Here is a 27495-nt window from a genome sequence, read left to right as displayed (position 1 = left end):
TAAATGAGGAATTCGGCGCGAGAAGCGGAGGCTGGAGAATATTTTCGACGCGGCGGAGCGGGCAGAATCTGATGAGTTCGTGGAGCTATCGACGAGATAGGGCCAGAAAGAGGCAATTATTTCTGCAGACCTACAAATTAGGATATGTTAGCTCCGACGACGGGAAGCTGATGAGGAGCCGGAAGCTTAAGAAGATGGCGATCAAGGTCAAATCGGCGCTCCAATTCTTCCGCGGCGGCGCGTTGAGATCGTGCAATTCCAGAGCAGCTATTCCGGCGGTGTCGCCTGCACGAGCGTCTACGTTTTGTTGATGGAAATATTATATTTTGTTCTATCTAAAGTAGAGATATGAAAATAATTTAAGTTTTATTTGTGGAAAGTAATTATTTAAATTATGAAGTTTATTTAAATTCTGATAATGAATTTTGAAATTGAAATATACTCCCTCCGTCCCTGAATACTTGACACGGTTTGATCCGGCACATGTTTTAAGAAATGTAATGGAAAGTGTGTTGAAAAAGTTGGTGAGATGTGGGTCATACTTTTAAAGTATTAGTTTTATAATAAAGTGAGTAGAAATGAGTTAGTGGAATATGAGGTCCACTACCAAAAATGGAAAAAGTGAACTGTGTCAAGTATTCGGGGACGGACCGAAATGGCAAACTGTGTCAAGTATTCGGGGACGGAGGGAGTATTAAGTATAAAATTTCAATTTTTTTGCAAATGTCTTATTCATGCACAAATCTGCGTCATGTTAAAAACAACAATATTTCAATAAAATAAGAAGAGAAATAATAAAATAAGGGAATATAAACACATTGTCTTGAATTTCGTTTAGAAAACAATTTTGTTCATGAATGGAACAATTGAAAAAGTGGAAACTTCGTAATTCAATATTTCAGTTTCAAAATTCATGAAACGGACTAATATTTGAATATTAATCCTTTTATTTTATAACTTGAATTAATATTTTAAGCCTAAATCAGGTACAGTATGCTAGAATGAGCTCCATACTTTAGACTCATAAGTAGGCCTCAATACCCCATATAATATACTGTTTGGGTCTATTAATATACACTTGCCATTTCATTACATGTTGGGTCCTAAAAAATTCTGAATACAGAAAAAGCATTCAATAAAGTAGCATTAATCAAATGCTAGCCAATTCGAGTTCCCCACTCAACAAAGAGTGACATGATTGGAGAAATTATTCATAAAGACTCATTACAATTGAGCTTATGAAGATCAGGAAATCAAAGTTTCTTTAATTTTATCCACCATGTCACATATGACTTGGTTAGCCACTGAAACTGAGGCAGGAGAAATATTTGCATCTGGACCAGGATCCACCATAACCTATACATATGTAAATTTCTTGTTAGAAATTTATATCATGCTTATGAGATTTAGGAAGTGCAGTATATACAATTTGATAAAGTAGATAACTCATTTATTTTGTAGTTATATAACCAAAACTGATCGGTCAGAAAAAATTAATACCTGAAGGGCTAATGTCAAAAGAGATCCCCCCGTTTCCCCATGTGGCGTGGGGCGGCCGCCGCGAATGGGCCCATCGGGAAGAATGGTGAATCCCGACGGGAGTATGGGTATGCTACTTGAATCACCCCCGCACAGAATCGTGTCCGCACTAACCATGTCGATTGGGGCGTAGATCACGTAAGCTGCGGTCAAGTCTTTGCGACTTTCTTGCAACATTATAGTTTTGTTCGAGTTTTGATTCGTGTCCTGCCAAACACACACCCCATCATTTTAGTACTACTATACTTACTTGCAATGCAACATTAGGGATTGAATGAAAGTGAATAACCTTGACTTGATACATTGTAACAAGGTTTCCATCTTCATTGCCCGTTACAATATGAGCCATTTCTTCTATATCTTCTCCAAATAAGAGCATGTCCCACTAGAGTTCAAAATTGATTTAAGTTGACAAACTTAGAAATTGAACATATATATAGATAATGTAGTGTTAGTGAACAGTAGTACCTCTTTTCTGGTGTTATGATCACGAAGAAAATCAAAGACCCTTTTTGGCGGGGTGGGGAGCCAAAATGAAGTGGCCATGGTGAGTTGGAAGCCTAAAGGAGTGGTCGGGTCATCCACATTTTTGCGGGTCATCATCTTGACACTGTCACTCAAGTTATCCAACCCAGATAGTGTTATCCATGTATTTGCAACGGAGGCATTTACTCCGCGACAAAATCCCCTCACCATCCTTTGTGCCACCTTCAACAAACTTTCCCTGCCACTCCCCACTGCCATGTTTTACAATTAGTTTCACACATCCAACATATATACATATATAGACAAACACATAAATTTACTTTAGTAGAGGCTATATATTCTACATGTTGGGTTGAAATTTTGAAAGAATAATTTGTACTACTATATATTTTTTTCTAAGTTGATAGAGTTTTTGCACAATAATCCACATAAAATATAAAAATTCAATTGGATGATAAAACTAAAACTTAACAAAGTATTATTTTGATAAGGGCTTTTACTACCCGTGCTATGCACGGGTGTCTATACATATACTATATGATAGTGTATAATAATCAAATATACCTAAAAAACCGATAACGTCCAAAGGAACAGATCCGTTGGCAACCCGTTGGCAGTATCCGTCGAGAATCGCAAGCCATCGTTGTGCCCCAAAAGCCAGACCGGCTCTGATTAGCGGCTTGTATATGCTGTGGACCCCACTCCCTTCAACTTCTACATGTTCCACCCATATCACCTATATATAGTATAACATTCATTTCATATAAACTCATAAGGTTGTTTACATTTTTATGTATCATATGTTAAAAAATATATATTACCTTGGAATAACCACTAGGCATGTCTTTAATGAGACAACCTGAAGGTCTTCTCCGACACATATTGAAGAGAGTAGGATGTAAGTGATCCAAAGAGACATCAACTACAGCCCACGTTGAATCCATGTGTTGTCGACAATATCGCGCAAAGTAGCTTTGGCGCGTTGGAACCACCGGCGATGCAACGTGAAACTCCACATTCATCTTCACCATATCCAAAATTCCACCACAATTGAATACATATAGTTACATTTATTTATTTCATCAATATTTTACTAGTACTACTTACTTAATTGATTTGTACATACCACTTGCACAACTTCATTGTATGTTCCCTCTTGTCCAGATGAAAACACTTGCAAGTTGGTTGCTTTTGAAACTACTCCTGAAAACACATTTGCCCATTGCTCCTGTCCATTAAATAAGGTACATTAATATATTTATGAAGAAGCGGACACAAAAATTTGTTATAGTAGGCGCTAAATATTCTAAATTTCGAAAGAAAATAATATTCTAAATTTGTTTTAGTAGACGTTGAACATTCTAAATTTCAAAAGAAAATAATATTCTAAATTTGTTTTAGTAGGCGCTAAACATTCTAAATTTCTTTTATGATTGCGTACCACATCCATGAGAATGGCGACGAGATCGGAAGCAGCGGAATAAATCATAGCAGACTCACGCGTCGCCTCGGCTTGGAACCCTTCCTTTCTGGGGCCGGTGAAGACCCGGAAATATTCCTCCTCATTCAACACAAAGTTGTGGCGATCCACGCTCGACACCCACAACGGTTCGCCCAATTGAGCTACTCTGATCAGCTCGTCCATCGCGGAGATCACGGTCTCCATCACCGCGGCCCGATATTCGTTACTCCCACTAGCTATATGTGGGGCCCAACAACTATTAGAGCTTGTAACAGCCTTGCTCACCTGCTAATTAATTACCCCCAAAAATGATCACCAACATCAACATGCATGCATATAATTAATCAATTTAATTCATGTGAAGGAAAATTGACCTGTCTTGAAGAAGAACATTCCATTACAATTTGGTTATCTTCACATTTTGGAACACCACAATTAGGGCAACAAATATTCAACAGAGCTTCTCTAAACCTTAGATTCTCGACCCGGAGTCGTTCGTTTTCAATTCGGAGATGGGCGTTCTCTTCGTGCTCGTGTCGTGTCTGTGCATAAATCAATCACATTCATTTCAGACACATATCAATGCTATTTCTAATTAAACATTGCTCACAAAATATCCTGACAACTTGCATTTCTACTCAATAATTAATACTGAAAACAATTATAGTATTTTTCAATTGGATATCTTATAATCCATCCATCCATATCCCAATTATATAGACCAGTTGACTATTTAACAGGGATTAAGACACTCATTGGAAAAGAAAATCATAGGATAAACCTTCTCTTATTTCTTTTGATAATGAATTAATGTAAAATAGCTAATCAAATAATTGAAGTGGGGTAAATTAGTACCTGAGTTAAATAAACAAGATTGTTTATAGAAACAAGCCTACATTTTTGGGACATAATAAACAAAACAAGCCTATAAAATTGACATAGAGGGAGTATACAATTTATTTGTTAAATTGAATTCATGTTTCTTACAACTTGAGTAAAATTGGACACTTTCACTTATTACTATTCAAATTAGGCCTATTAGTCTTAAATTTATGTACCAATTAGGCCTTGATAAAACCCCCAAATCAAGAAATTTAGTTGAGAGCAAGAGATTCACAATTGATTAAGCACATAAAATGAAAACCCTCAATCATGAAATCGTATATGCCATACCTTCATCTGCGTTCTTTTATTTTGGAACCAAAATTTGACTTGAATCGGTTCAATCCCAAGTTGTCGACTGAGCTCATTTCTTTGCTTCTCATCTGGGTGAGGACAGTTTTTATAAAACCTACATACAAAATTATTTCTCATTTACATCGATCATATGCATGATATATATATGCTAAAACGGTGGTGAATTGATGATATAATTAATAATCTAATTGAAAATTTCAAATCATGAAACAAAAATTGGTACTACTAAGTAAAGAGAAGAGAATCGAAGACAAGAAAATGAACATACGCTTCCATTTGTTGGATCTGATGTGGAGAGTGACGGTGGTAGCGTTTTCTGTTGCCTCGTTGATTCGAAGCTTCGCTCTCATCGCTCATCTTTCGTTGCTCCGAAGCTTCTCTCTCGCTCATTTTTCCTTACAAAGCTTTTCTCACCTCCCCACTTCAAAAAAATGAAAGGAATATAGCATTATATATAATTAGACAGATGTAGCAACTCATGCACATATTTTTCAGTGTGAACGCCTAAACCGTTTGGAGCAATTTAAGAAAAAATTGTTTGGAGTGTAATAAACTTTCCATGGCTTTTATAAGTCGTTAGAAGAAGAATATCTGCAGATAGAGAGATGAGAATGGAGTATCACTATATGAGAGAGAGACAGCGATTCAAAAGTGAAAAGGAAAGATAAATACATATACATACAAAAACTAGGTAGATTTGGTTTAGAGATTCTTCAATTACATTAAATAGGACTAATGGCACTCGTGGAAAGGGGGAAAATGAATTTTAGGATATGAATTGAAAATAATGTTCTTATCATCACCTTTATTTTGCTCAATTAAATTAGTTTTAGTAAAGTATCGTGTGAACTCGGTTTATTAATTAAATTCATAAATATTTTTTACATGAAAAGATACTTACATTTATCTAGTCGCAAATTGAACCCGTGACAGATATCAGGGTAATATATAATTAACTCATATTGCTACAAGAGATTAATCCACTTTTTAAAAAAGTTATTTGTATAGAAAAAGTATTAGAAAGCAAATAAATACAGTAACACAATATTTTGCAAAAATAATAAAATAAAAATTAATTTTCTATTTGTGTTTCCAAAGTTATGAAACCCTAAAAACAACAATTGAAATATTTAATAATCCTCCATTATTTTCCGGGCTCTTTTATTACTTTGGTCGCAGAAGCATTGACTTTACCAATCTCAAATTAATGGGCCTCTACGTTCCAATCATTATATCTTCACCTTTCGGTTTTGTTTTATAGCATTATGAATAAATGTCTAACTTCTAAACAGAGTCATCAGTTTACGTGCAACAGCTATTAATCATTAATGCAATAATTTAGAAATATAGTGTCTTTGCCATACCCATAATAGCGATTATTATGTAATTTTTATTATTTTATACTAATTATAAAATTTGTACACTCTATGATCCAACCTAAGTGAGATGTTATTTATTTTCACATAAGAAATTTAGATAGTAGTGTTTAGTAAATCAAATTGTACTTATTAGAAAGGAAATCAAAATTAAAAAGAGAGAATAAATTAAGAAAAAAATAAAACATAAAAGAATAAAAAGATGTACGGAAAATTGAACTGAACTAATTATCATTAAAAAGGAAATGTTTAGGTCAAAATATCTTAAAGAAATTTTCCTCCTTTAGGCTGAGACGAGAAGGTAGTATTTTATATTGAGACGTTCTTGCCCTGCATCTAATATGATTACAATATAGTACTACTGGTATTATTTAATTTAAAAACAAATAAATAGGCTCTGTTTGTGCAATAGTAGTCTCTTTTATATATCTCTTTAATCTTTTTTTCCTTTCAATGCCTATATTTTTATTTTCCTCTTTGTTCAATCCACTTAACTTGTTTATCATTATCCTCCTTTTTTAGTGCATAAACATCCTGCAATTATTTAACTATTACTAGTATATAATTGAGTGAACTGCAAAAATGGTATCTACACAATATAAGATATATATTTGAGATATTTTGTGAAAATAAATTGCATTTAAGGTATATGGATAAAATTTTAATTTATTTGAGAAACTGTTATTTCTTTTTGACTTTATTTCCATTTCTTTACTTTTTTACTTTTTTTACTTTTTTGTATTAAGGGGTATTTTAGTACATCGAAATTATTTGTGTCTATCTTTTCTAATTTATTTATAAATCACTCATCTCTCCACTCTTTTAATTTAGTTATGATTTCTATTCCTCTTTATCTTTTTTCTATTTTCCTTCTTTCTCATTTATTTCTCTTAAAATTATTAGTTATACTCCAAAAATTAATATTTTAAAATACTGAACGAAAATAATACAAAAAAAAAATTAATTTAAATCATATATCATATTTTAATTTAATAAAAAATAATTTCAATAAATAATAATATCATATAATTATCGTTAATGCCAAAAGCAAATGAATAACGACAAAGAAAAAATAAGTCTTTCAAATATAATTTTAAAAATATGTAATTAATAATAATGTTAATAGAAAATGTATATAAATAAATTGAATTTCAGTACAAATTATAATTCAAGTCGAAATTATTTTTTCATCAATTGTATACTCCGTCTGTTTCCTAAAAATAATTTTTCCCCCTTTTAGTCCGTTTTCTAAACATAGAAACTCTCCATTTTAGAAAATAGATCTCACAGTCCACTAACACTAATTTCACACTTTTTTCTTTCCTCTCTCTTACTTTACCTATTTCTTTTGCTTCTTATTTTTTACTACTAAGGTCCTATTTTTAGGAAAGGGATGGGATGGAGTACTCCTATTACTCTTGCCGCGGGCGTTACAAGACACCCTCACATCACTCCCCGTTTTCTTTTCTGAATAACGTTCTTTTTGGGTAGACAACACGAACAATCAAGGAAAAGTCTCTTTTAATTTTTCTTTCCAACCAATAGTAGTGCCAAAATCTTATGTGGGACCCATTTCCAATTACACACGAAATACCTTTTGGAGCCACTTCCTGAATCTTTCTTTTAAAGCTTTTGAATGATGTAAGCTGGGGCCAAATGCTGCTATAGGTTGTATCCGACACCAAAATGCAGTATATACCATGATGAGACTTCCAAAGTGGATGTCGATCATCCATGAATCTCCACTCTTTTCAAAATAGATTGGCAAGTCGTGGGATGGATGAAACATATGTCGTGGAGAAGGGCCACCACAAAGAGACACAGGCCGATGACCATGACTATCGTAGAACAGAGAAGACGACAGGACTTTGTAGAAGCAACCAAACAGTCCATTAATGTCTTCAAATCATTAGCATAGGAGCTAAACCACTGTTATTATAAATCCAAAACTAAAAAGTTAGCGTAATTTGATTTTTTATTTTGTTTTAAATATCTTACTATGTACTACAGTATTAATCTTTTTATCTTTAATTATCTATTAATAAATAAATTCTCAATTTATTAAAAAAATCATACCCCGACATCCAGAGTGCTTGGCGATCATTTCAATTACCAGACGCAACAATAAACTGGAGTAACATTCTTTATATTACGTCTTCAACAAAAATTATCAAGGAAGTCCAGATATCCGAAGGAACGTGACACTTGAAAGTTGAAACCCAATAAAGGGATGCCCAAAATTTTTAGCCAAGTAACATTATAATTCTTGAATATATAAACAATTAGCTTGCATATAATCAAAATTTCCAGTGAACCTATAATAAATCTCCAACACATCTCTTTTAAGAACCGAGTGCCTGTATCATTTTCATGTATGAGTAGAGCTCCATAACAATGTCTCTTTTAAGGAGTGTTCCACACTGCTATTATGTCCTTGTAATGAAGGTTTAAGTCTCACCTCCTATCCTGCAAAATTAATTTTTTTTTGTTTATATTAAGGCAATGCAGATACAAGGCACACATACGAATTATGGACTTTCACAGCTGGTGTATATGGAGATTCGTACCTCAATATAATTTCAATAAGACGATAATGTTTTCTGGTGTTAGTGAGTGTCACTCATCCTGGTTCTTACCTTTCCTCTTCATTCCGCCTTTACGGCCCCGCTTTGATGCCTGAAACCATGACTTTGTGTAAAATGACAAAATCATACAGCAAATAACCGCATTTGACAGTAGCTATTGGCAGCGAATGCACCCAGTTGACAATATCAATTATCATCACAGAATTATACTAGAATCCTACATGAAGAGGTAATTCAAATGCAACAACGTTGGAGCCATGCAATCGTTTGGGAGAAGAATGGAAAATTGGAGAAAGCCATTCAATACATCTCAACCAGGAACGAATAATTGGATAAGGTCTGTGTTCGTTATCAGGTGAGGCAACTAGCAAAGAAGAGAATAAAGTGGACGACAAGAGCAGGAAAGTATTTTACCTCAGCGGAGAATGTTTTCAAGGGATCTCTACTTTTTTTGGATTTTCCTTTGAAACCTCTGCGATTAGTAGAACCAGTATTTCCCATGGCAGCTCTAGCAAGCTTTACAATCTTGCTAGCTTCTTTTGTTGTTGCGTCAAGTAAGTACTCCGGCACATCACGAAGGTGCGCAGCAGGTTCCTTTTTGCTCAGAACTTTGTCATGTTTCAACAGATCTATCCAAAGAAAGCAACAGTTATAACAAGTATCAACTATCAAAAAAATTGATCAATTTTTTTAACCCAGTAGGATTTCAGTTTACCTAAGTCCTTTGGGTTATCTTGAAAATGAGCCTTCAACCTACACATTTTCAGAATTAAGACAAGCAGCATTCTTTGAGTAATCAAGATAAAATCAATACTAGTAACATGTAACTGCAGTTAAAAGATCTGGGTTCATAACTAAAGGGTAAAGTAACTCTTAAGTAAAGTCTCAAACATATAGCACTAGAAACAAAAAAAGGGAAGAAACAATTTGCTTTTCCCAGAAGAGCTCTCTTGTCAGAAGATAACTCACTTCTCAGAATTGAGAATTTCATTTCTTAGATCCTGTGCTCGTGATTCTCTCACTGCAAGTTTTGTTATACTCCTCGAAACATCCTGAAATGAAAAAATTAAGGTTATGCATTAAGAACCAATCATTATAAATAAAGTAAAAAACCATGCATGTTTTATGCTGAGAACTCAATACAAACATTCGAAAATATGGTTATGTGATTAATTCAAGTACTGAATACAGCAACTGTAATTGTTAATTAGACAGCTCAAATAAGTTGTAGGTTGTGCTTAAAGGGCATTTTTTACTTTTCATGGCCTACAGAAACAATGCTGGTACTTTCTGCACTTCTGAACAAGGTTTCACTTTCAGCAAAATTAAGAGCATATGCCTTGGGAGCAACAAAGAGTAACTATCACTGACAGGATACAGGTCACAAATGACCTAATGTGGGAATAATATTTAAACCATGCCTTATCCGGCGCATGGGGGATTGGAAGCTAGAGAAGGGTAGAGTTCATGATTGTTGAAACAATTGTTACCGGTGAATTAAAGACTTCAATGGGGAAATTTAGAATGTACAGAAGTTATCATATACTAGTTTCAATGTATAGATTTTCCAAGCTTCAGAAATCAATTTTTCCAACAATTGCCCTTCTCATTGACGGATAACTATATAGGTGTTCCTAAAGTATTTGGAATTTTGGATTAAAAATAAATAATTCCCACATTTTAAAAGAATGTGAGTCAAGCTTCTGCAGTATTTAAAAGAAAATTGTCAGATAGATTGTGTGGAGAAGTATAGCCTCAGATATTCTACATAACCTAATTTACACCACATAGCTTCATGGAGAAAAGGAAAAGAGAATCAAGACATCAGAAGAAGAGTCACAATGTGAACTGCATAATCTTACAAGTTGCAAATAATATGGGTGTGAAATATAACATAATACTAGTATTCAAGGAATTCTGCCACTTGTAACATGAGCTTTTCCTGAAATGAATAATGAATTCAATCTACCTCGGTTCTGTAGCGCAAGGACTCCACGGCATTTTTACTAAGCAAAGGGAATGGAGCAATGTATTTGGAGTCATCCGCATCATTTTTGCCCAAAATAGATTTGATCTCTTCGAAAATTTCCATCTCCTCGGGAGAAACCTATTCAAAGATTAATCAGATGATTGAATCAGATTCCATAATTAAAGAAAGGTATAAGAAAATTCCAGCATATTCAATAAATGCTGCTACTAAAGAATTCGCTCAATTAAGGTGAAACAAATAGTAAGTAATAAGTCCTTTTGAAGGTGCAATGGAGATCCCATGAATAATCTTACTAGAGAAACAGAAGCACCAGTATTATATGCTCTTCCAGTACGTCCAATCCGATGCACATATCCAGGTGCAGTTTGAGGCATGTCATAGTTAACCACCTATAAAAAAGTAAGAAAGCGCAGGCATGCAGCATCAATTTATCTGAAATAATTATCAAATAAACAAGCAAGGTAGTACACAAATCCTGTTGATGAAACAATTCCAAATCACAAATTTCACATATAAACAGGGTTGCAGAAATTGACAACTAAGTCAGAATGGGCAGCATACAAGTTTCAAACAGATGAAGTGGCATAATTGCAAATGTATAAGATTAGTCATACAATAATCTTCAGTTCATTTCACACATAAAAGGAGTAGGTAATACAGATTAGAAGGAAACTATCTCCACAAGCCCATCCAGAATGGCATACATAAACAATCAGAGAATACTCAGCTAAGTAGTAACTACAAGTTGACGACCAATCATCAGCTCACCGTGTATACGTTTTTAAAGTCTATTCCTCTTACTACCCCGAATTCTGCATCCAACTTCTTGGAATGCTTTTTAGATTTTTTTTTAGAAGAATGAGTTTCCTTATCATTCTGCTCTTCTGCTGATTGACTGTCGTCAGTTGCAATAAGGTAATCAAACAGACCAGCATTGAACTCCTGAAATAAAAATAAATAAAAGGTTTAGAATTGGTGCCAAACATAAGTTCTCTCAATTTGACTAAAGAACGAACAGCATAACATTCAATCGGAACTAGCAAAGAGAATATTTCAAGTTCAACTAGTACCTCAAGAATATGTAGGCGAGAATTCTGAGGCAGCTCAGCATTTAAAACTGCAGATTTTATTCCAAACTGCAAGATTGAAACAGTGGTCAGACTTTTGATCCCCAATAACCTAATATTATGAAGAATTAAGCTTCAAGTTAAACTATGATACTACATTATTGGAACATAGCATTGGGCAAACAACAGTGGGAGCTATTATATTAGACGACACAAAGCCACAATCACTTGCCAATGATGCTTAGTTTCAGCAGCTAGTTCTAAAGATAACAGGTCTAAACACAATCGTTATTCCTTATTTACAGTGATATGTATGCAACTATATATGCATATTTATGTAGGCGAATTCCAAATTACATACAAGAGTAGGCAGTTTTTATTTCTCATTTGTATCTGCAAGTATTTCTGTTTTCAATTCTCTTTTAATTAGTTGCTTCCCCATAACTTGTAAGTGATTGGAATGTTTCTGTTCAATTATTCTGATTGTAAATCACAAGATTCACAACAGACAGAAAATATCACTAACAGAATGCGCTTTTCTTAATGCTAATGGTTTAAGGGGATACATTTGGAAACATTTCGACTCTTTCTCAATGTTTTACCAAGAAATATTTGAGGCTGGGCTGTGGTAATATGTTTTATGGTCAGTATACATAAAATTAGTTAACTTCATTCTCATTAGGCATCAATATAACATCACTCCATATGGTTGAGTGGTGAACCATTTACCTGTTCAAAGAATAGCTTCAATCTAAAACTCGTGTCAATGGAATTAACAAAAATCAGCACTTTCTTTTGAATCAGCTCCAGTTTCAACAGAGCAAGGATATGGATAAGCTTGTCACGTGCACTACACGAAATCTACACAAGTAAAAAGATCAAACACAAAAAGTTCATTATTAGGCAACAGATTGAAATCAAAATCCACTGAGACAGACTCAAAAGGGTCATGAGTTTACACATACGTCACCAAAAATTGAGTAAACTAAACAGTTATTCAGTGCCCATAATATACAAAAGTAGCATGCCTAGAATAGAAAATTTACTTCAACAACTGTGTTGAAAAATATAAGGATAACTTACATAAAACTGCTGAACATTTCTGGGGACGATGTCATCCTTTACGTCTCCCACCTCTGGTAGTGTTAGAATGTATGGGTTATGTAATATAAGCTTTTTCAGCTTTTCAACATCAGCACTGAATAACATGCAGGTCAAAGGAGGCATTAGAGATAGCCATGTTTCTCAGTTCACAAAGTGAGAACAACATCAAAGCAAATATGCATGGATTGATGAGTAAGAGCAATAAAATACATTGATGGATGTCATGATGAAAGAATGTCATATGTGATGTGTATGATTCTATCTTAAACATTTCGTGCAGTAATTACGCAGAAGAAACAGAAGGTGGTCATAGTCATCTGAAAATAAGCAGCATGTATCTCACTGAGTTTATAAAAATATTCCCAGTACCCAGATCATAACAATTCATAACTTCAAAAAAGAAATAGCAGCAGACTCCCACTGATCTGGAAATCAAGAAATTGTTTTCAGGAATAAAATGCCAACTTAATGATTTACAGTTTACAGTATACACAGTATTGTATACTATGTTAAGGTGTGGAAGTTTGTATGTTTGAAGGGATAACACACCCAAGTATGTCAACACTCACATTGACAAATGACACATATAAGGGATTCTAGCCACAGTATGCCATGGAGCCAACTAACTTCAGTACTAATGGTCAAGGTAAAAAATCCAACTATCAACTAATTAGTGCAGCAGTATTATAAATGAAATGAACCTTGAAGTAGCAGACATGAGAAGGCACTGGCAGCGCTTAGGAACATAAGCTGTAAGTGCTTTTATATCGTCCTCGTATCCATATGACAACAGAAGATCTGCCTGAGAGATAATATTCAGAATGAATCACATAGTACAATTGTATCAACATTAAGTGGATTGATGAGCATCCATAAAAACTACGCCCTTGTAACTTGCTATAGTTCAGTGAAGACACTGTAAATCTAATGATTCATTGGAGATCTTGGCTGATAAGTTTATAATACTTATTGTGGTAGGCCACTAGTTATTATTGTTATTATTGTTATTATTATTAACACAGTTAAGTGATGACAGATCTTGAATATCAATAGATTATAAAAAAGTCAGTGGATATATCAATACATTATTTACGCAGATAGTATCTAGTATCTACAGCTTATACAAGATATATATAAGCAGACGAGCAGGTCTATACTCTTTCATAGAGTCCACTCTCTTTGCCTATAAGTTTTGTCTACAAACTTTCTGAACGAACCACTAAGCACTGCATTGGTTCTACAAACAAATTCGATAATACCTGTGTTCTACTGTCTACACATCAATCAAATTCTAGTTGTGTTCAAAATTCAAATTATTAAGTGAAGTTGTGAATAGGACAAAAGGGGTCGGCATACCTCATCAAGGACAAGAACTGAAAGTGATTCTTGAAGAGCTTTAGCTTGAAGAGTACCATTTTTCAAGCATGTTTGTACACAAGCAGGAGTTGATACAACAATATCAGGAAGCCCAGCCAAAGACGTTTTCTATGAGAAAAAGGGAACAAGAAGTTTCATTCTTCGCACGATCACATTTAAAATAAGAACTGATTATAACAGCATAGAAGATCCCAAACTGATTATTGTGACGAACTAAATTTACCGACCAAGTCAGAAGCAGACATCGTGCTCCTTAGCTGAACAACTTTTAGTTGCACTCTGCATAGCTCAATCAGTGACGTCACTTCCGAATAAACCTTGATAATTCACGAGTAAATGAATAACCACCAGGATAAATGCATATTTCAGAAACTAGATTCAAAGACACATACTTGTTGGCACAGCTCTCGAGTTGGAACAAGAATAAACACGGCGGGAGCAAGATTCGATTTGGATGGCGAATCAGCGAACAGATTGTGAAGCACCGGGAGAAGATAAGCTAATGTTTTACCGGAGCCGGTTTTTGCCCGAGCCACCACATCTTTACCCTCCTGCGGTTACAGAAAATACAAACTAAGCTTAATAAACAAACAATTGAAATAAGTAATGGCAAATTTATGAAGAATACATACGAGGATGAGAGGGATAGCAACGCGCTGGATTGGAGTGGGCTTCTCGATTGATTTCTTCGATAAGGCACGAACTAGTCGGGCTTCGAGCCCTAATTCTTCGAAGCTCCGCTCGTCGTCATCCTGTTCTTCTTCTATTACTTCTCCTGCAGCAACATGTTCTTCTTCTACTACTTCTCCTGCAACAACCGGTTTATCTTCTGCAATTTCTTGATCATTTGCGCTCTGTGGTTGGCGATTTCTTTTCACCATTGAAGCTGGGAGTATTGGAGAGAAAGGTGTCGACGCGGATTAGGGTTTAGCAGGGGTTTTTGTTTCAGAAACTCTGAGACGGGTTGGACCGGGTCGGAATGACTTCGCCTAGGGTCTAGCGATATCAATTTAGCCAGCAACATTTAGGCTAGCCAATAGCCCGCCACATTGATAGGGTTAAACTGAAATTTTCTATCCTCATAAAAATTAAAACTCAATTAGCCCGGATTAATCGCAACCTTTTAGGACAGATCCAAAAACGCGATGGGATGGCCTGAAAATCCGATAAAATTTCTATTATTCAATTTTTTTTATTCCTAATACGACACTTCATTGATTAATTTTAAAATATAAATACCTAAAAAATACTTAACTTTCAATTTTATATTAAATATAGTACAAATTATATATTGAATTTTTATTAATATAGTAATTAATAAATAAATTAAAAACTTCAAATTCACTAAAATATGTTTAAATTTCTAAAACATGCATTAAAATTTTATGAAATATCTCAAATAGTAGTATCTGATCGTGTTTATGATTGAGTTTAAGCATATATCTCAAATTTATCATAATTAAATATTTTTACATTTTATAAATATAACTAATTTTCATCATTATTTATTGGATTGATCGCATGTTACTCTTATCAGTAGCAACCCGATTAACCCGTTGTGCTAGCCCGAAACCCGAGCTTCTAGGGTTAGGGTTAAACTTACAACCCAAAAGAAATCACAATTCGATTAGCCCGCACTCGATTGACCCGAAACCCAATAGGCCAACCCGATTGACATCCCTAAATCTATTCGATCCGCGCTCTTGTTAGATTGGATAAAGTAATTAATTAACAATTAAAACTCGATTAGAGTCACTTCAACTTACATTAACGTCAAATGTCATACGGTTATGTACTTAAAAAGTAGAGTACTCTCTCCATTTCACAATAAGAGCCACATTTGGTGTGAGCATGCGTTTTAAGAAATGTAAAGAGTGACCGTAAAAGTTAGTGGAATATAGAGTCTATTTTTTATATTGGTTTTATAATAAAATGTGAGTGAAGTGAGTTGGTGAAACGTGAACCTACTTACTATTTATAGTAAAAGTGAAATGTGACTCTTATTGTGGAACGAACTGAAATTGTAAAATGTTATTCTTATTGCGAGAAAGAGAGAGTAATTTAAATTTGTGTTAGTGTAAACCTAAAAATAAATGGGATGAGTTATGCTCTAAAACACAAAATGGGATTAATTCTGAAGTACCATTGGAATTAGCTAAGACTGATGGTCCTTTTTTTTTTGGAAGAAAAGACTGATGGCCTTACTTACCACTTTCCATCTCTTTTTTAAATCAAAACACTCGAAGGTGAGGGTTAAATGGACCATCTACATGTAAATATAACCGAAATAGTTCCAAACAAAGCTTAAGTCCAAAAATTATTTGAACCCAATAACCAAACGAGAATGAAAGAGGAAGCCACAAGTCAGGTGCAACCAAGTAATCAAAATCTAAAGAGATATAAAAACAATGACAAAAATCACCAATAAAATCACTCTCAGAACCTCACCCAACTCTGCGACGAAAATAAAAGTTAACAAGGCGTAGAATAATAGCCATTAATAGTAAGAAAGTCAATTGCCCCGATTTCTTTTATGTGAATGCATAGAAGCGAACCTGCCGCTGTGAGAGCATACTGCGAATGCGAACCTTATTGATGGAGTGTCTCACATCCGAAATACCATGTTGTAGAAAACTCCACAGCAAGCATGAAACCGTTAATAAAAGTAAGAAATCTCACCTCAAAATTTGACGGTATCCTAAGGGGAATACAAAAGGCCCTAATACACATTTTTAATACCGCGGAAGTATTAATATGTGAAGGTAGGATTCATATTCCACTATTTTTTTAATTTATGTTTTTATAAAGGTTAACGATTTCTTCAAATATGAAATGATAAAAATAAGACCCATACTATTTTGCCAAAATTTTAAAATGAAAGACTGTTCAATTAAAAAGTCAATATAATGACATAAATTTCTCACTTTTTCTTACCTACAGCATTAAACCTCCCAGCAATTATGTGATGCAATCAATGCCAATATGAGCTCATAAATTTCTCCGCTACGGACAATTAGATATACAAGATCTGTTTAGGCAGCAGTTTGTAACTCGTAACTTAGTGGGGGCCTGATTAAATGAAGATCCTCAAGTCAACCGTAAAAGTTACTATAACATTGAAAGATATATATTCATGTTGTTTCGTTTAGAATCTCACTATTTACAACAAGATAATAACTTAGAAGTCTAACTCGATCTAAAAATGTTGAGCAGTATTTGAATATCAGCGGGACGAAAACATTATTATTTAGGTTCAAATTTCAATATGTTATATTAGTATTCAATTCAGCTTATTTACAAGTATACAATATACTAGTACTACATAATTTGTGCATACTAGGAGTATATAATTAGACTCTTTTGCATAATTCACCTTTAAAACCTGTTCATGAATATTAATGAATTTATATATGAATTCACATTTTACAGATTTATCTGTTTGCAATAATTTAATAAAAAATAGAGGCTAACTTTTCCATTGGATATAAAACAATTATATCTAAATCAAAATGGAAATACATGTACTATGAATTTATCATTCATATCGTCCATTTTCATCACCACGTACACAATAATATTATTAATAATAAAAGCGATTTAAATAAAATCAGCCTGGTTCAATTTCAAAAATAGAGATATTATGTACATGGTAGTATACTAAGTTATAAGAGTGATTCAATTGGAATCTATCTTTATATAAAAATTTTAAAACTTATTAATTGAAAGCACAACAAAATAAGTTGACGACACGATCAGACAAATCATTTCACTTGACAGTTGTCAATATAAAATATATCAATTGTATTATCATCTACTCCCTCTGTCAATCACGGACCTTACTCGTGGGGTCGGATATAATACATAATTAATAATAATAATAATAATAATATTATTGAATAATTGTTTTAAAAACATAATTTAATTAATAAAAAATATAAAAAAATAATTATTTAAAAATAATTCAAATTATATAGTCATATCTTCTGAATGATATTTTTCCTAGGAATATCTATATTCAACAAAATCTACTAACAAATTTCTTTCATTTATAATACTAGTAATTAAATGTTTCCCTTTATATATGTATTAAGATTTTTTTCAATCATACACCACCATCATATTTTTGCAGCTTATATAAAAAAAATTAAGAAAATATTATAAAAATAATAATCACTTGGTAATTTATAACTAATTTTAAAAACTTAATAAATGAAATAAAAACAGAGTGAAATTATGATTAATAACATATATATTATGTAATAATTATGGTGATAACCTAACTAATTTAACTAATTAAGCCATCAATATGTATGTAAAAACAAACCGACTGATTTTATATTTTAATATGCCGTGATGCCCTTTCATCTAATTTATTGTTAAATAAAGGGATATTGACATCTAATATCATGAAACTTTAAAAAAGTTAGATTTTTCTCACGAACTTTAAAATTGGCAAATAATACCATGAACTTTACCCCGTGTTTTTTTTTCCCACGAATGAAAAAATTCCCACAAATAATATTATGATATCGATTTTTTTTCATAATTTCTCGACAACAATTTTGAAAGTTTCAAGTTTTTCAATTTTTGAAGATAGTTTTTCTTGAAGCGCACCCTCCAAAATTATTCTTCAATCTATTAAAATAACATGAATTTTTTCATTCGTAGGAAAAAACAAACACGGGGTAAAGTTCGTGATACTATTTGTCAATTTAAAGTTCGTGGGAAAAACCCAACTTTTTGAAAGTTTCGTGATATTAGATGCCAATATCCCTTAAATAAAATAAGTGGGGAATCGTTTAATCTACGGAGTATTACTGATGTATATCGATTCTACTCCTATTTTTTTACTGTCTCTCTCCTCCATCCCCAATATCTCCTTATTAATCCAACTGATTAGTCCTCTCGTGACTCTGATGAAGGCCAAACCATGGGTCGGAGATCTGCTGTATGGGGTCGGAGATGCTGCTGCGTTGGGTCGGAGGTCAAAAAAATGAAGTTTCTCGACAGCCTCATCTGACGGCGGTGGGGTCGGTCGACTCCACCCGACCCCACCTGCGTCCGTCATTGCCCTCTGTCTTACAATAATTGTCACTCTTATTGTGGTCATGGATTTTAAGAAATGTAAAGAAAAGTTGGTTGGAAAAGTTAGTGGAATGTGAGATCCACTTTTTTATATTGGTTTTATAATAAAATGTAAGTTAAGTGAGTTAGTAGAATATGAGATCTACTTACCATTTATAATAAAAGTAAAGTGTGACAATTATTGTGGAAAAGACCGCAAGAGTGACAACTATTATAGGACGCACAAAATATTTAATAGTACCAACTGATCATTTTCAAAATTCTCATTAAAATAATAATGAAATGATCATCTCTTCGGTTGTACGTATCTATCCTTATTCTATTTGTACTAAAACAATTTATAATAAGAAAATAAACTGTAACTCTCAAACATGATAATGGAGGACATCTATTCTCCCAAACTCGGTTTGCTAGTGTTTGACTTCATCTAAATGGAATGAATTTTTTAAATCATATGCACACACGCATATAAAAACAAAGAAAGAAAGGATCAATGAGAATTAGCCACCGTCTCGTACGGAACAAAATATCGCCGGTAATGGGCACGGCCGCCGCCCGCAAGGCTGAGGTGGTGGGATCCGATTGGCCACTGTTTCAAAGCTAGTTGGATTCCAATTTCAGCTCAACAAATTCCACCATGTTTATGCTTAATTTATTGTTTTGACTTAGATGCTTATGTCTAATTTAAACTCGTCTCTATCGCTTAACACTTATATGTCATGCCACCCACGATCGTTTTTTAGTCTACAATTTTGTCCTGATTGAAATACTTTAGTTTTGGAGATAATATTGTTTACAAGTTGAACACTTACAAATTGATTAACTAGTAGTAGTAGTAGTATAGAAGATGAAATCTATCATCATAAAATTTGTTTCTTAATTATCCTGTGTTAGATTAAAAATAAGCGAAAAAGATGAGATATTTTTCTTTCTATGATCCTAGCTCTTTTGTTTTTATGATAAGAAAAATTTGCAACTGTAAATACATAACTTTTTTTTCTGTATAAATCAAAATGCTCACGTCTTAAAAGGACAAATTGAGCTACAAAGACACATTGAGAATAAAAAAAAGTCTTGAAAACAAGCAAAACAAACATTAAAAAAACAACTATCAACGAATCTATCACGTCGAAAAACAAATTTATCAAAGACAGCCCAAAACTAAAATCAATCAACGCAAGGATCCCCTACCACAACAAATAAAAAGAACAGAGTCAGACTCATAAAGAAGTTGAGAGTCACAAGGCCAGTATTATAGAATATAGCTTCAAGATTTTCTTCCTTTGATCCAACCCGCTACATTAACACACTTTTCCGACCAATAATTTTATTTTTTCGACCTCCAATTTGGGTTTAGTCGTTGTTATGTGCAATTTAACAAATACTATATGGAAAGTATGATAACAAGTACTAGTACTATTTTTTCTACAACAGTAAATATATCCCAAGAGTGGAGTAAAAGCAAAGTGGTAGTAAATCAATAGGGAAAAAAAAAATGAAAGCCGCGTGGGCCCAGCACCAAGCACGATACGTCTCACACGCCATAAAATATCTGTATTTCTGTATGCTTATAAACCCAGCAATCTCATATCCTTCTCTTCCTCACATTAGACAGAGCCACAAATACAATCATCTCTCTTCTCTCTCTCCCAATTCACATCTCTCTATATAAAACACCCTGATTTGTCATTCATTGTTTTTTTCTGTGAAGCCGCTCGCTCTCTTATTAGTTATTACACAGCCTCCTCATCACATTTTCCACCTTGTTCTTGTAACAGTTTATTTACTGATTCAATTTCCCAGTGAGTTTTAGCATCTGGGATTTGAGATTTAATCAAGAGCGAGCGGCCAAACAAAAACAGAGCAATCATCCATATATGGATTCATGTTCATCTAAGAGTAAAGGAAAATCAAAGAAGATGATTGGAATGGATTGGGAGAGAGACGAAGGACAAAAATATTGCCCTGCTTCCTTTTCAAACCGCCCTTTCAAGAAAGTCCGTAGCCCCGACCGCCGCCACAACTCCTCGTCATCTACTTCGCCGCCGCTTCTACCGGCAATGACGTCTCCGCCTCCGTATTTCCCCTTCTCGCTGCCGCCAGAGAACTCGGGGTCTAATCCGACCCCATTGTTCCGGCCGCAGCAGCAGATGATCTCATTCACGCCGCACCACCAGCAAAATACGGCGTTCCCGCCATATTTTGCCGGGGAGGCGGCGTCTATGCAGCAGCAGCAGATGCTGCTGCAGTACTGGAGCGACTCCCTCAATTTGAGCCCGAGGGGGCGCATGATGATGATGAGCCGCCTCGGGCAGCCTCTGTTCCGCCCTCCCGGTATGCCCCTGTCGGCGACGAAGCTCTACCGGGGCGTGCGGCAGCGCCACTGGGGGAAGTGGGTGGCCGAGATCCGCCTCCCCCGCAACCGCACGCGCCTCTGGCTCGGCACGTTCGACACGGCCGAGGACGCCGCCCTCGCCTACGACCGCGAAGCGTTCAAGCTCCGCGGCGAGAACGCGAGGCTCAACTTTCCCGACCTTTTTATCGGGAAAACGGCGGTACCTCAGCCGATAGCAGCGGACGAAGAGGAGAATTCCTCTTCCTCCGCTGCTCCTCCGTCAGTGCCGGTGCCAGCGGCTGCAGCACTGGCACTGACACTGACAAATGAAGAGGAGGAGGAGCCCCCGCCTTCCGCTGAGGAAGTGGAAGACGGAGACAATGCCGGCAGCGCATCGCAGTCGTCGGAGCTGGTGTGGGGTGGCATGGAGGAAGAGGAGTGGTTCGAGTCGATTCCGGCGGGGTGGGGCCCGGGAAGCGCGGTGTGGGACAATTTGGATTCGAATAATAATTTGATGCTTCCTCCAAATCTTGTTCCATTTGAGAAACAAGACTCTGAAAATCATTGTGATGCACACAAACAAGACAACAGAGATTCATCATCTTCTTCTACTTCTTCTGCTGTCAGACCCTTCTTCTGGAAATAACTCTCTCTCTCTCTAGAAAAGGAGAAACATCTTTTTAGTCATCTCCTCTTCAATTCTAACTCTCATCAGATGCAGAGGGCTGTGTATTAGAGGCCAATTTGCATGGGAATGTGTGAGTGTGTGTGATTTAGTTTTAGTTTTAGTTTTAGTTTTAGCTTTAGTTTTATTTGAAGTTTGTAAAATCAGGAGACATTTTTTGTGATCTCCTCTATTACTATTAGTGGTTTTATCCATCATTGTTTCATTAGATCTGTTTTTGCCATGATCTAAGGAAGGTGGAAATTAATCAGTAGTTAATTGTTTTAAAATTCATGGCATGCCACTTTTGCTTAGAATGTTGCTTGATTGTTGGTTGCTAATTCTAGATTCTACTTAGTGGAGTAGTACTTAATATGGTAATGGTTGCATTTCAAGATTTCTTGTTTTTTGCTTTCACGTAGTAGTAATACAAAATCATTATTGGTCTTTTCGCATTTCCCAACAAATAGGATCACGTTAATCATATTTTGTTCTGTTCTGATTATATCCATTTTCACGTGAAACATGATTATGTAATTACATTTTTACCATGATTCTATGAAATACACAAATATTTAATAACCAAAATTTCTATTTTGCTATGAAGATAAAAAAAAATATAGTCCATAAAAGATTAAAAACACGCTGTTGCAATATAATACTGTAAGCAAAATGTAGACCACGACAAAAAATGTAAGTATAGTGGTTGCATGGTTGATTCACTATTAGTAATTAAGAAGGTTAATGATTGTGATTTGTGAATTGTGGTAAAATTTGGTCAGTTCACGTCTAAAAGATATTTTGATTGTTTATTTATACTACTACTAAGCAAATAAAGTATGGAACGCTAAGAACCCTTATGATTTTAAAATACTCAAATTCTATGCAAAATATGGTCACAACGAAAGAGTTTTGTGAATGTTGATTATTACAAAAATGAAAAGAGAAAATATAAAAAAATAGCTATTTTTAACTACTTTAGAATTTAAATGATTATTTTTAATATTTACAACTATATACAAAATATTTTATTAGTTTCCTCGGTATAATATCATGCTCGCAAATAGCACAACTTCCACACACAGACACACTACACCAATTTACCACTTGCCCCCACATAATTTTTCAGCTTATTTAAAAACAAGTACAATTAAAATAGTTATAAACTCTTAAATGAAAAATGTCCGAAAGATTGTATTTTTTATCAGATAATCTCATAATCATACCTTCAATCAGTACAGATTTTATATTATAATCGAGAGTTCGAGACTTCTTAGTTCTAACATAATTAACAACCACATAGCCACATCTATCACTTATAAATATTGTAAATTACAAAAAATACAAAACATAATGGGCATGCGTTCCAAATTTAATCTATTTATTAATCAATCAATTAGTGTTAAAAATGTCATGGGTGTGCTGAGGGTGGGGCCAAATAACCGGCCCATGAGATCATCTTAATTTCTTAATTGCGACGTCAAGAAATCTGAATTCAATTGGATGCTTAAAGATAATGATATGATTAAAAATAAATATACTATTTTATTATCTATAAATATCTAATTTTTGGTCTTCTCTTTAACCAATCACGCCCAACATTGATATCATTGGGGTAGGGCTCTTCTTTTTTATTTTCCCTCAGTTTGTGGAGAATATTACTAGTACCTATATTTAAAATGAAAGGAGTGGGCCCAATAATTTGAATGAAAGATAATCTAGGACGAGGTAATTAGGCATGCAAACTAACGAGATTTATGTAATTGTAACAATTAATACTCCTACTTCTTAATTGTATTTATTTCAATGCGTATTGATTAAATTAATAAACAAGAAATATATAGCGAACATTATTATTATTCCTATTATTATTATTACTACTACCACTATTATTATTATTATTATTATTATCATATGTATGTATGTAATCTTATTGGATTATTATTATTATTATTATTATTATTATTATTATTATTATTATTATGTTAGTAATCTCATTGGATTAGTATTTGATTATAATTCAACTTATCAATATTTATTGACATAGGTTTGTAAATTTAACTGCAAAATGGTAAAGCAAATAATGGAGTTGTTGTGACTACTACTTTTACGTGAAGCCGCCCAATGTAGTGAATTGTGATAGACATCAATCATTGACGACCGACCTCATAGAATTTCATACACAAAATTTTATTAATTATTAAGTGCACAAAGACAAAGTCAATCTGAATAATGCTTATTTTAGGTGGAGGGAGACTGCCTCTGAGGCTAAAATTTGAAGGGTAATTAAGGTTAGTGCCGTCCACACTAGGTTAGTTGTTCTTTCCCTTTCAATCTAGGTAGTAAATTTGACTGGTTTTCCATTAATTAAGCCAATATATAAACCAAGACTAAATTTCAATGTTTTCAGGTTAAAGCTATAGCTTCGAGATGTACCTTTAGAGATTATTGATTCTTCTATTCTCTAATCAATTCAACATCAAGTTGGAAAAAATAAAAGAATAAAATATGAAGAGGAGAAGAAAATAGAATAATAAATTAAGTCGAGATTACAAATCTTTTTTATTCTAGTTCTAGTAATAAAAAGCAATAGGCATACCCTTAAATAGCTACTATAGGATGGAATATATATGGCACTGTTTATCATTTTAGTATTATTTTCTTACAAATAAATTTATCAGCCTATTATGAATCATACTTTGCTATTTCTTAAAAAAAATGAAGTTAAAGAAATGTAGGAGTATATATACCATAACGTTGGATTTACCAATCCTATAACTAATAAAAGAATGAATGATACTTGTATCTCCAAATCGAGTGATATAAATTGCAGTAGTTGCTCCGTCCATAAAATGTTGTCCAGTTTTGTCATTTCGGTCCGTCCATAAAATATTGTCCATTTTGTTTTTTTACCTTTTTTAGTAAATTGACCTCACTTTCCATTAACTCATACTCACATTAACTAATGCATAAATGTATGGCCTACATGCTACTAACTTTTTCCACTCACTTTTCTTCACATTTCTTAAAACTCGTGCCGAGTCAAACATGGACAACATTTTGCGGACGGGGGAGTAATAGATTTGAGGTATACCTTAATTTTAAAGCCAAAATTTCATGTAATTATTCCAAATCACGAATGATTAGACAAAATTACAAACTTGTTTTCAAATGAATAGGTCTTTTAGCTACTAACTATGCACAAATAAAAAATAAAGCAATGCCTTAATTAAACTTTTTTTTTATGGAGTACTACTATTTCTTTTATATCGTGGAGAATAGTTATTGCAGTGACGGGCTTTCGAAGTGGAGCCCAGTTTTATGAAATTGTACGGCCCTAAAAAACCCTACAAAGCCCAGCCCACAATATCAGTAGAATCTACACGCAAGATCCACTTTTGAAGATTTAAAACTTTCTCGCTGACACACAGAGTATTTATTTTACAAAAGATTATTTTTTAAGTACTTAATAACTATACAAGTGGCTAATTGTTTAAAAATTACCAACTTATATCTAAGTTTAGTTTCAGAATGACCTGTCAAATATGCTAATAATGACCATTATTTATTTATTAATTCGTGCAAAAATAATTTGGACACATTGCAAAGTGCAGTGATGATTTTTGTCAAGTAACACACCTACAGCAATAAATTGGTGGAGTCTTGAATAGCCAAAATATTTTTCTGATAGGACCGATTTCTAAACCACGTATTTCAACTTCGCATTTGAGTAGGAAAAGGAGAGATTACAACATCATTGACATTCATAGATTGATTACTTCAGTTGAGATGATGAAAATGACGACGTCAGAGGAAGTGGTGAAAAGTATTAGAGAACATGTTCAAGATGTTGTAAATGCTACCCTTCAAATCAAAGCAGTGCATGATGTTAATGAGTCGTGTGAAGAAGATTATAAGTTGCCTGCACAAGAAGATGAGAAGTGAAAGAAATAATTATGGTGTCTTTTGCAATTCCTTTTGTTGTTAATTTGATATAGTTACTTGTGTCTTTTGTGATCCTAGATCGATCAGCAGATGTGTATTTAAGCTATATCAGCTTCTTGACAAAATTGAATCAATACACTGTATTCAGCAGTTTACATATTCATATTTCTCTTCCAATGGTTCCCAAGCTTTTCTTTTATGGTATTAGAGCAGGATCCTGATTCTGTTTTTTTTTTCTCTGCTTGTTGACTTGTTGCTATCTCTTCGTACTTTCAATGGCAATTCAAGTGAGTCAAATGCCACTTCTTCCGCCAGAATACCATCTTTGCCACAAAATTTTCAAGTCTCTGTTAAGCTATTGGAGGCAAATTATTTAATGTGACGGCAACAAATGGAAGCTACCATTTGGGGCCATGGACTTGAGTCCTATATTACAGGTGATGAACCTGCACCTCCAATGAAAGTAAAGGTTGGTGAAGTTCTGGTGAATAACCCAGAATATATAGCCTGGAAAAGACAAGATCAGAGGCTATCGGCCTTGATTCTATCATCACTCTCAGAGAGTGCAATGGTTATTGTTGTTGGTTTGAAAACAACTAAAGATATTTGGGATGCCTTGGAAACGAATTTTGCTAGCCAATCTAAGGCAAAGATTATGCAATACAAGATGCAATTTCAAGCTTTGAGAAAGGAGTCTCTGCCGATGATGGAATACTTGAATAAGGTGAAAAAGTTTTGTGACTTATTGGGATCAGCAGGATGTGTTATTGCTGAAGATGATCAGATTCTCCATATTTTGGGTGGTCTTGGATCAGATTATAATCCAATAATGGTATCAATCTCATCCAGGATAGAGCCTTGGACAGTGAAAGAAGTCTGCGCACTTTTACTCAGTTTTGAATCAAGGCTTGAGGGTATAGATGGATCTGGTGGAAGTTCAGAGGGATCTCAACCATCTCTTAATTTTGTTCAACAATCTGGTCAAAGAAAGGAGTATTCTTCTCAGTACAACGGAGGTGGTTCTTCTGCTAGAGGATCATTCAGAGGAGGTAGAAGTAGTAGAGGTGGTAGAAGTTCTGGAAAACTAATTTGTCAGTTATGTGAGAAACCAGGACACACAGCCAGTAAATGTTGGTATCGTTTTGAGCATACTTTTGCTCCACAAAGTTTGCAGCCAAGAAAGCAACACCAAAATCTCTCTCCAAGTCCTTCAGCTCATCTGGTTCAGGCTAGACCTCACTCATATGCTCAAATTCCTACACCTCCACCTACCTCAGAATACA

General features: G+C 34.2%; 3 protein-coding genes and 1 non-coding gene across 4 annotated transcripts; 2 read left to right on the top strand and 2 right to left on the bottom strand.

Annotated features, from left to right (window-relative positions):
* Window positions 1-1118: 1118 nt before the first annotated feature.
* LOC125195247 (homeobox-leucine zipper protein ROC2-like) lies at window positions 1119-5074 on the bottom strand. The gene is made up of 11 exons (XM_048093424.1): window positions 4953-5074; window positions 4661-4778; window positions 3862-4029; window positions 3467-3772; window positions 3152-3253; window positions 2847-3047; window positions 2554-2761; window positions 2008-2276; window positions 1829-1924; window positions 1501-1746; window positions 1119-1356 (listed from the first exon to the last, which is right to left on the bottom strand). The coding sequence occupies exons 1-11, from the start codon at window positions 5072-5074 to the stop codon at window positions 1246-1248; spliced, it is 1947 nt and encodes a 648-aa protein (XP_047949381.1). The 3' UTR covers window positions 1119-1245.
* A 3116-nt stretch (window positions 5075-8190) lies between these two features.
* On the bottom strand, window positions 8191-15142 carry LOC125197501 (DEAD-box ATP-dependent RNA helicase 16-like). Its single transcript, XM_048096256.1, has 16 exons — window positions 14816-15142; window positions 14576-14734; window positions 14411-14500; window positions 14163-14291; window positions 13508-13608; window positions 12786-12900; window positions 12432-12563; window positions 11706-11771; window positions 11404-11577; window positions 10929-11024; window positions 10615-10752; window positions 9615-9697; window positions 9361-9398; window positions 9060-9274; window positions 8628-8736; window positions 8191-8526 (listed from the first exon to the last, which is right to left on the bottom strand). Exons 1-15 carry the CDS (start codon window positions 15062-15064, stop codon window positions 8677-8679), a joined length of 1845 nt encoding a protein of 614 aa, XP_047952213.1. The 5' UTR covers window positions 15065-15142; the 3' UTR covers window positions 8191-8526; window positions 8628-8676.
* A 5742-nt stretch (window positions 15143-20884) lies between these two features.
* LOC125193043 (ethylene-responsive transcription factor ERF054-like) lies at window positions 20885-22496 on the top strand. The gene has a single exon (XM_048090748.1). It carries the CDS (start codon window positions 21146-21148, stop codon window positions 22247-22249), a length of 1104 nt encoding a protein of 367 aa, XP_047946705.1. The 5' UTR covers window positions 20885-21145; the 3' UTR covers window positions 22250-22496.
* Window positions 22497-26975: 4479 nt separating this feature from the next.
* LOC125197613 lies at window positions 26976-27114 on the top strand. The gene has a single exon (XR_007172149.1). It is a non-coding gene; the product is annotated as a small nucleolar RNA Z247 (small nucleolar RNA).
* Window positions 27115-27495: the final 381 nt, after the last annotated feature.

The sequence above is a fragment of the Salvia hispanica genome, chromosome 6, assembly GCF_023119035.1.
Source record: "Salvia hispanica cultivar TCC Black 2014 chromosome 6, UniMelb_Shisp_WGS_1.0, whole genome shotgun sequence".
Classification (NCBI taxonomy): Eukaryota; Viridiplantae; Streptophyta; class Magnoliopsida; order Lamiales; family Lamiaceae; genus Salvia; species Salvia hispanica.
The sequence above is the reverse complement of the archived record's forward strand: the minus strand, read 5'-3'. Positions and strand labels throughout refer to the sequence as shown.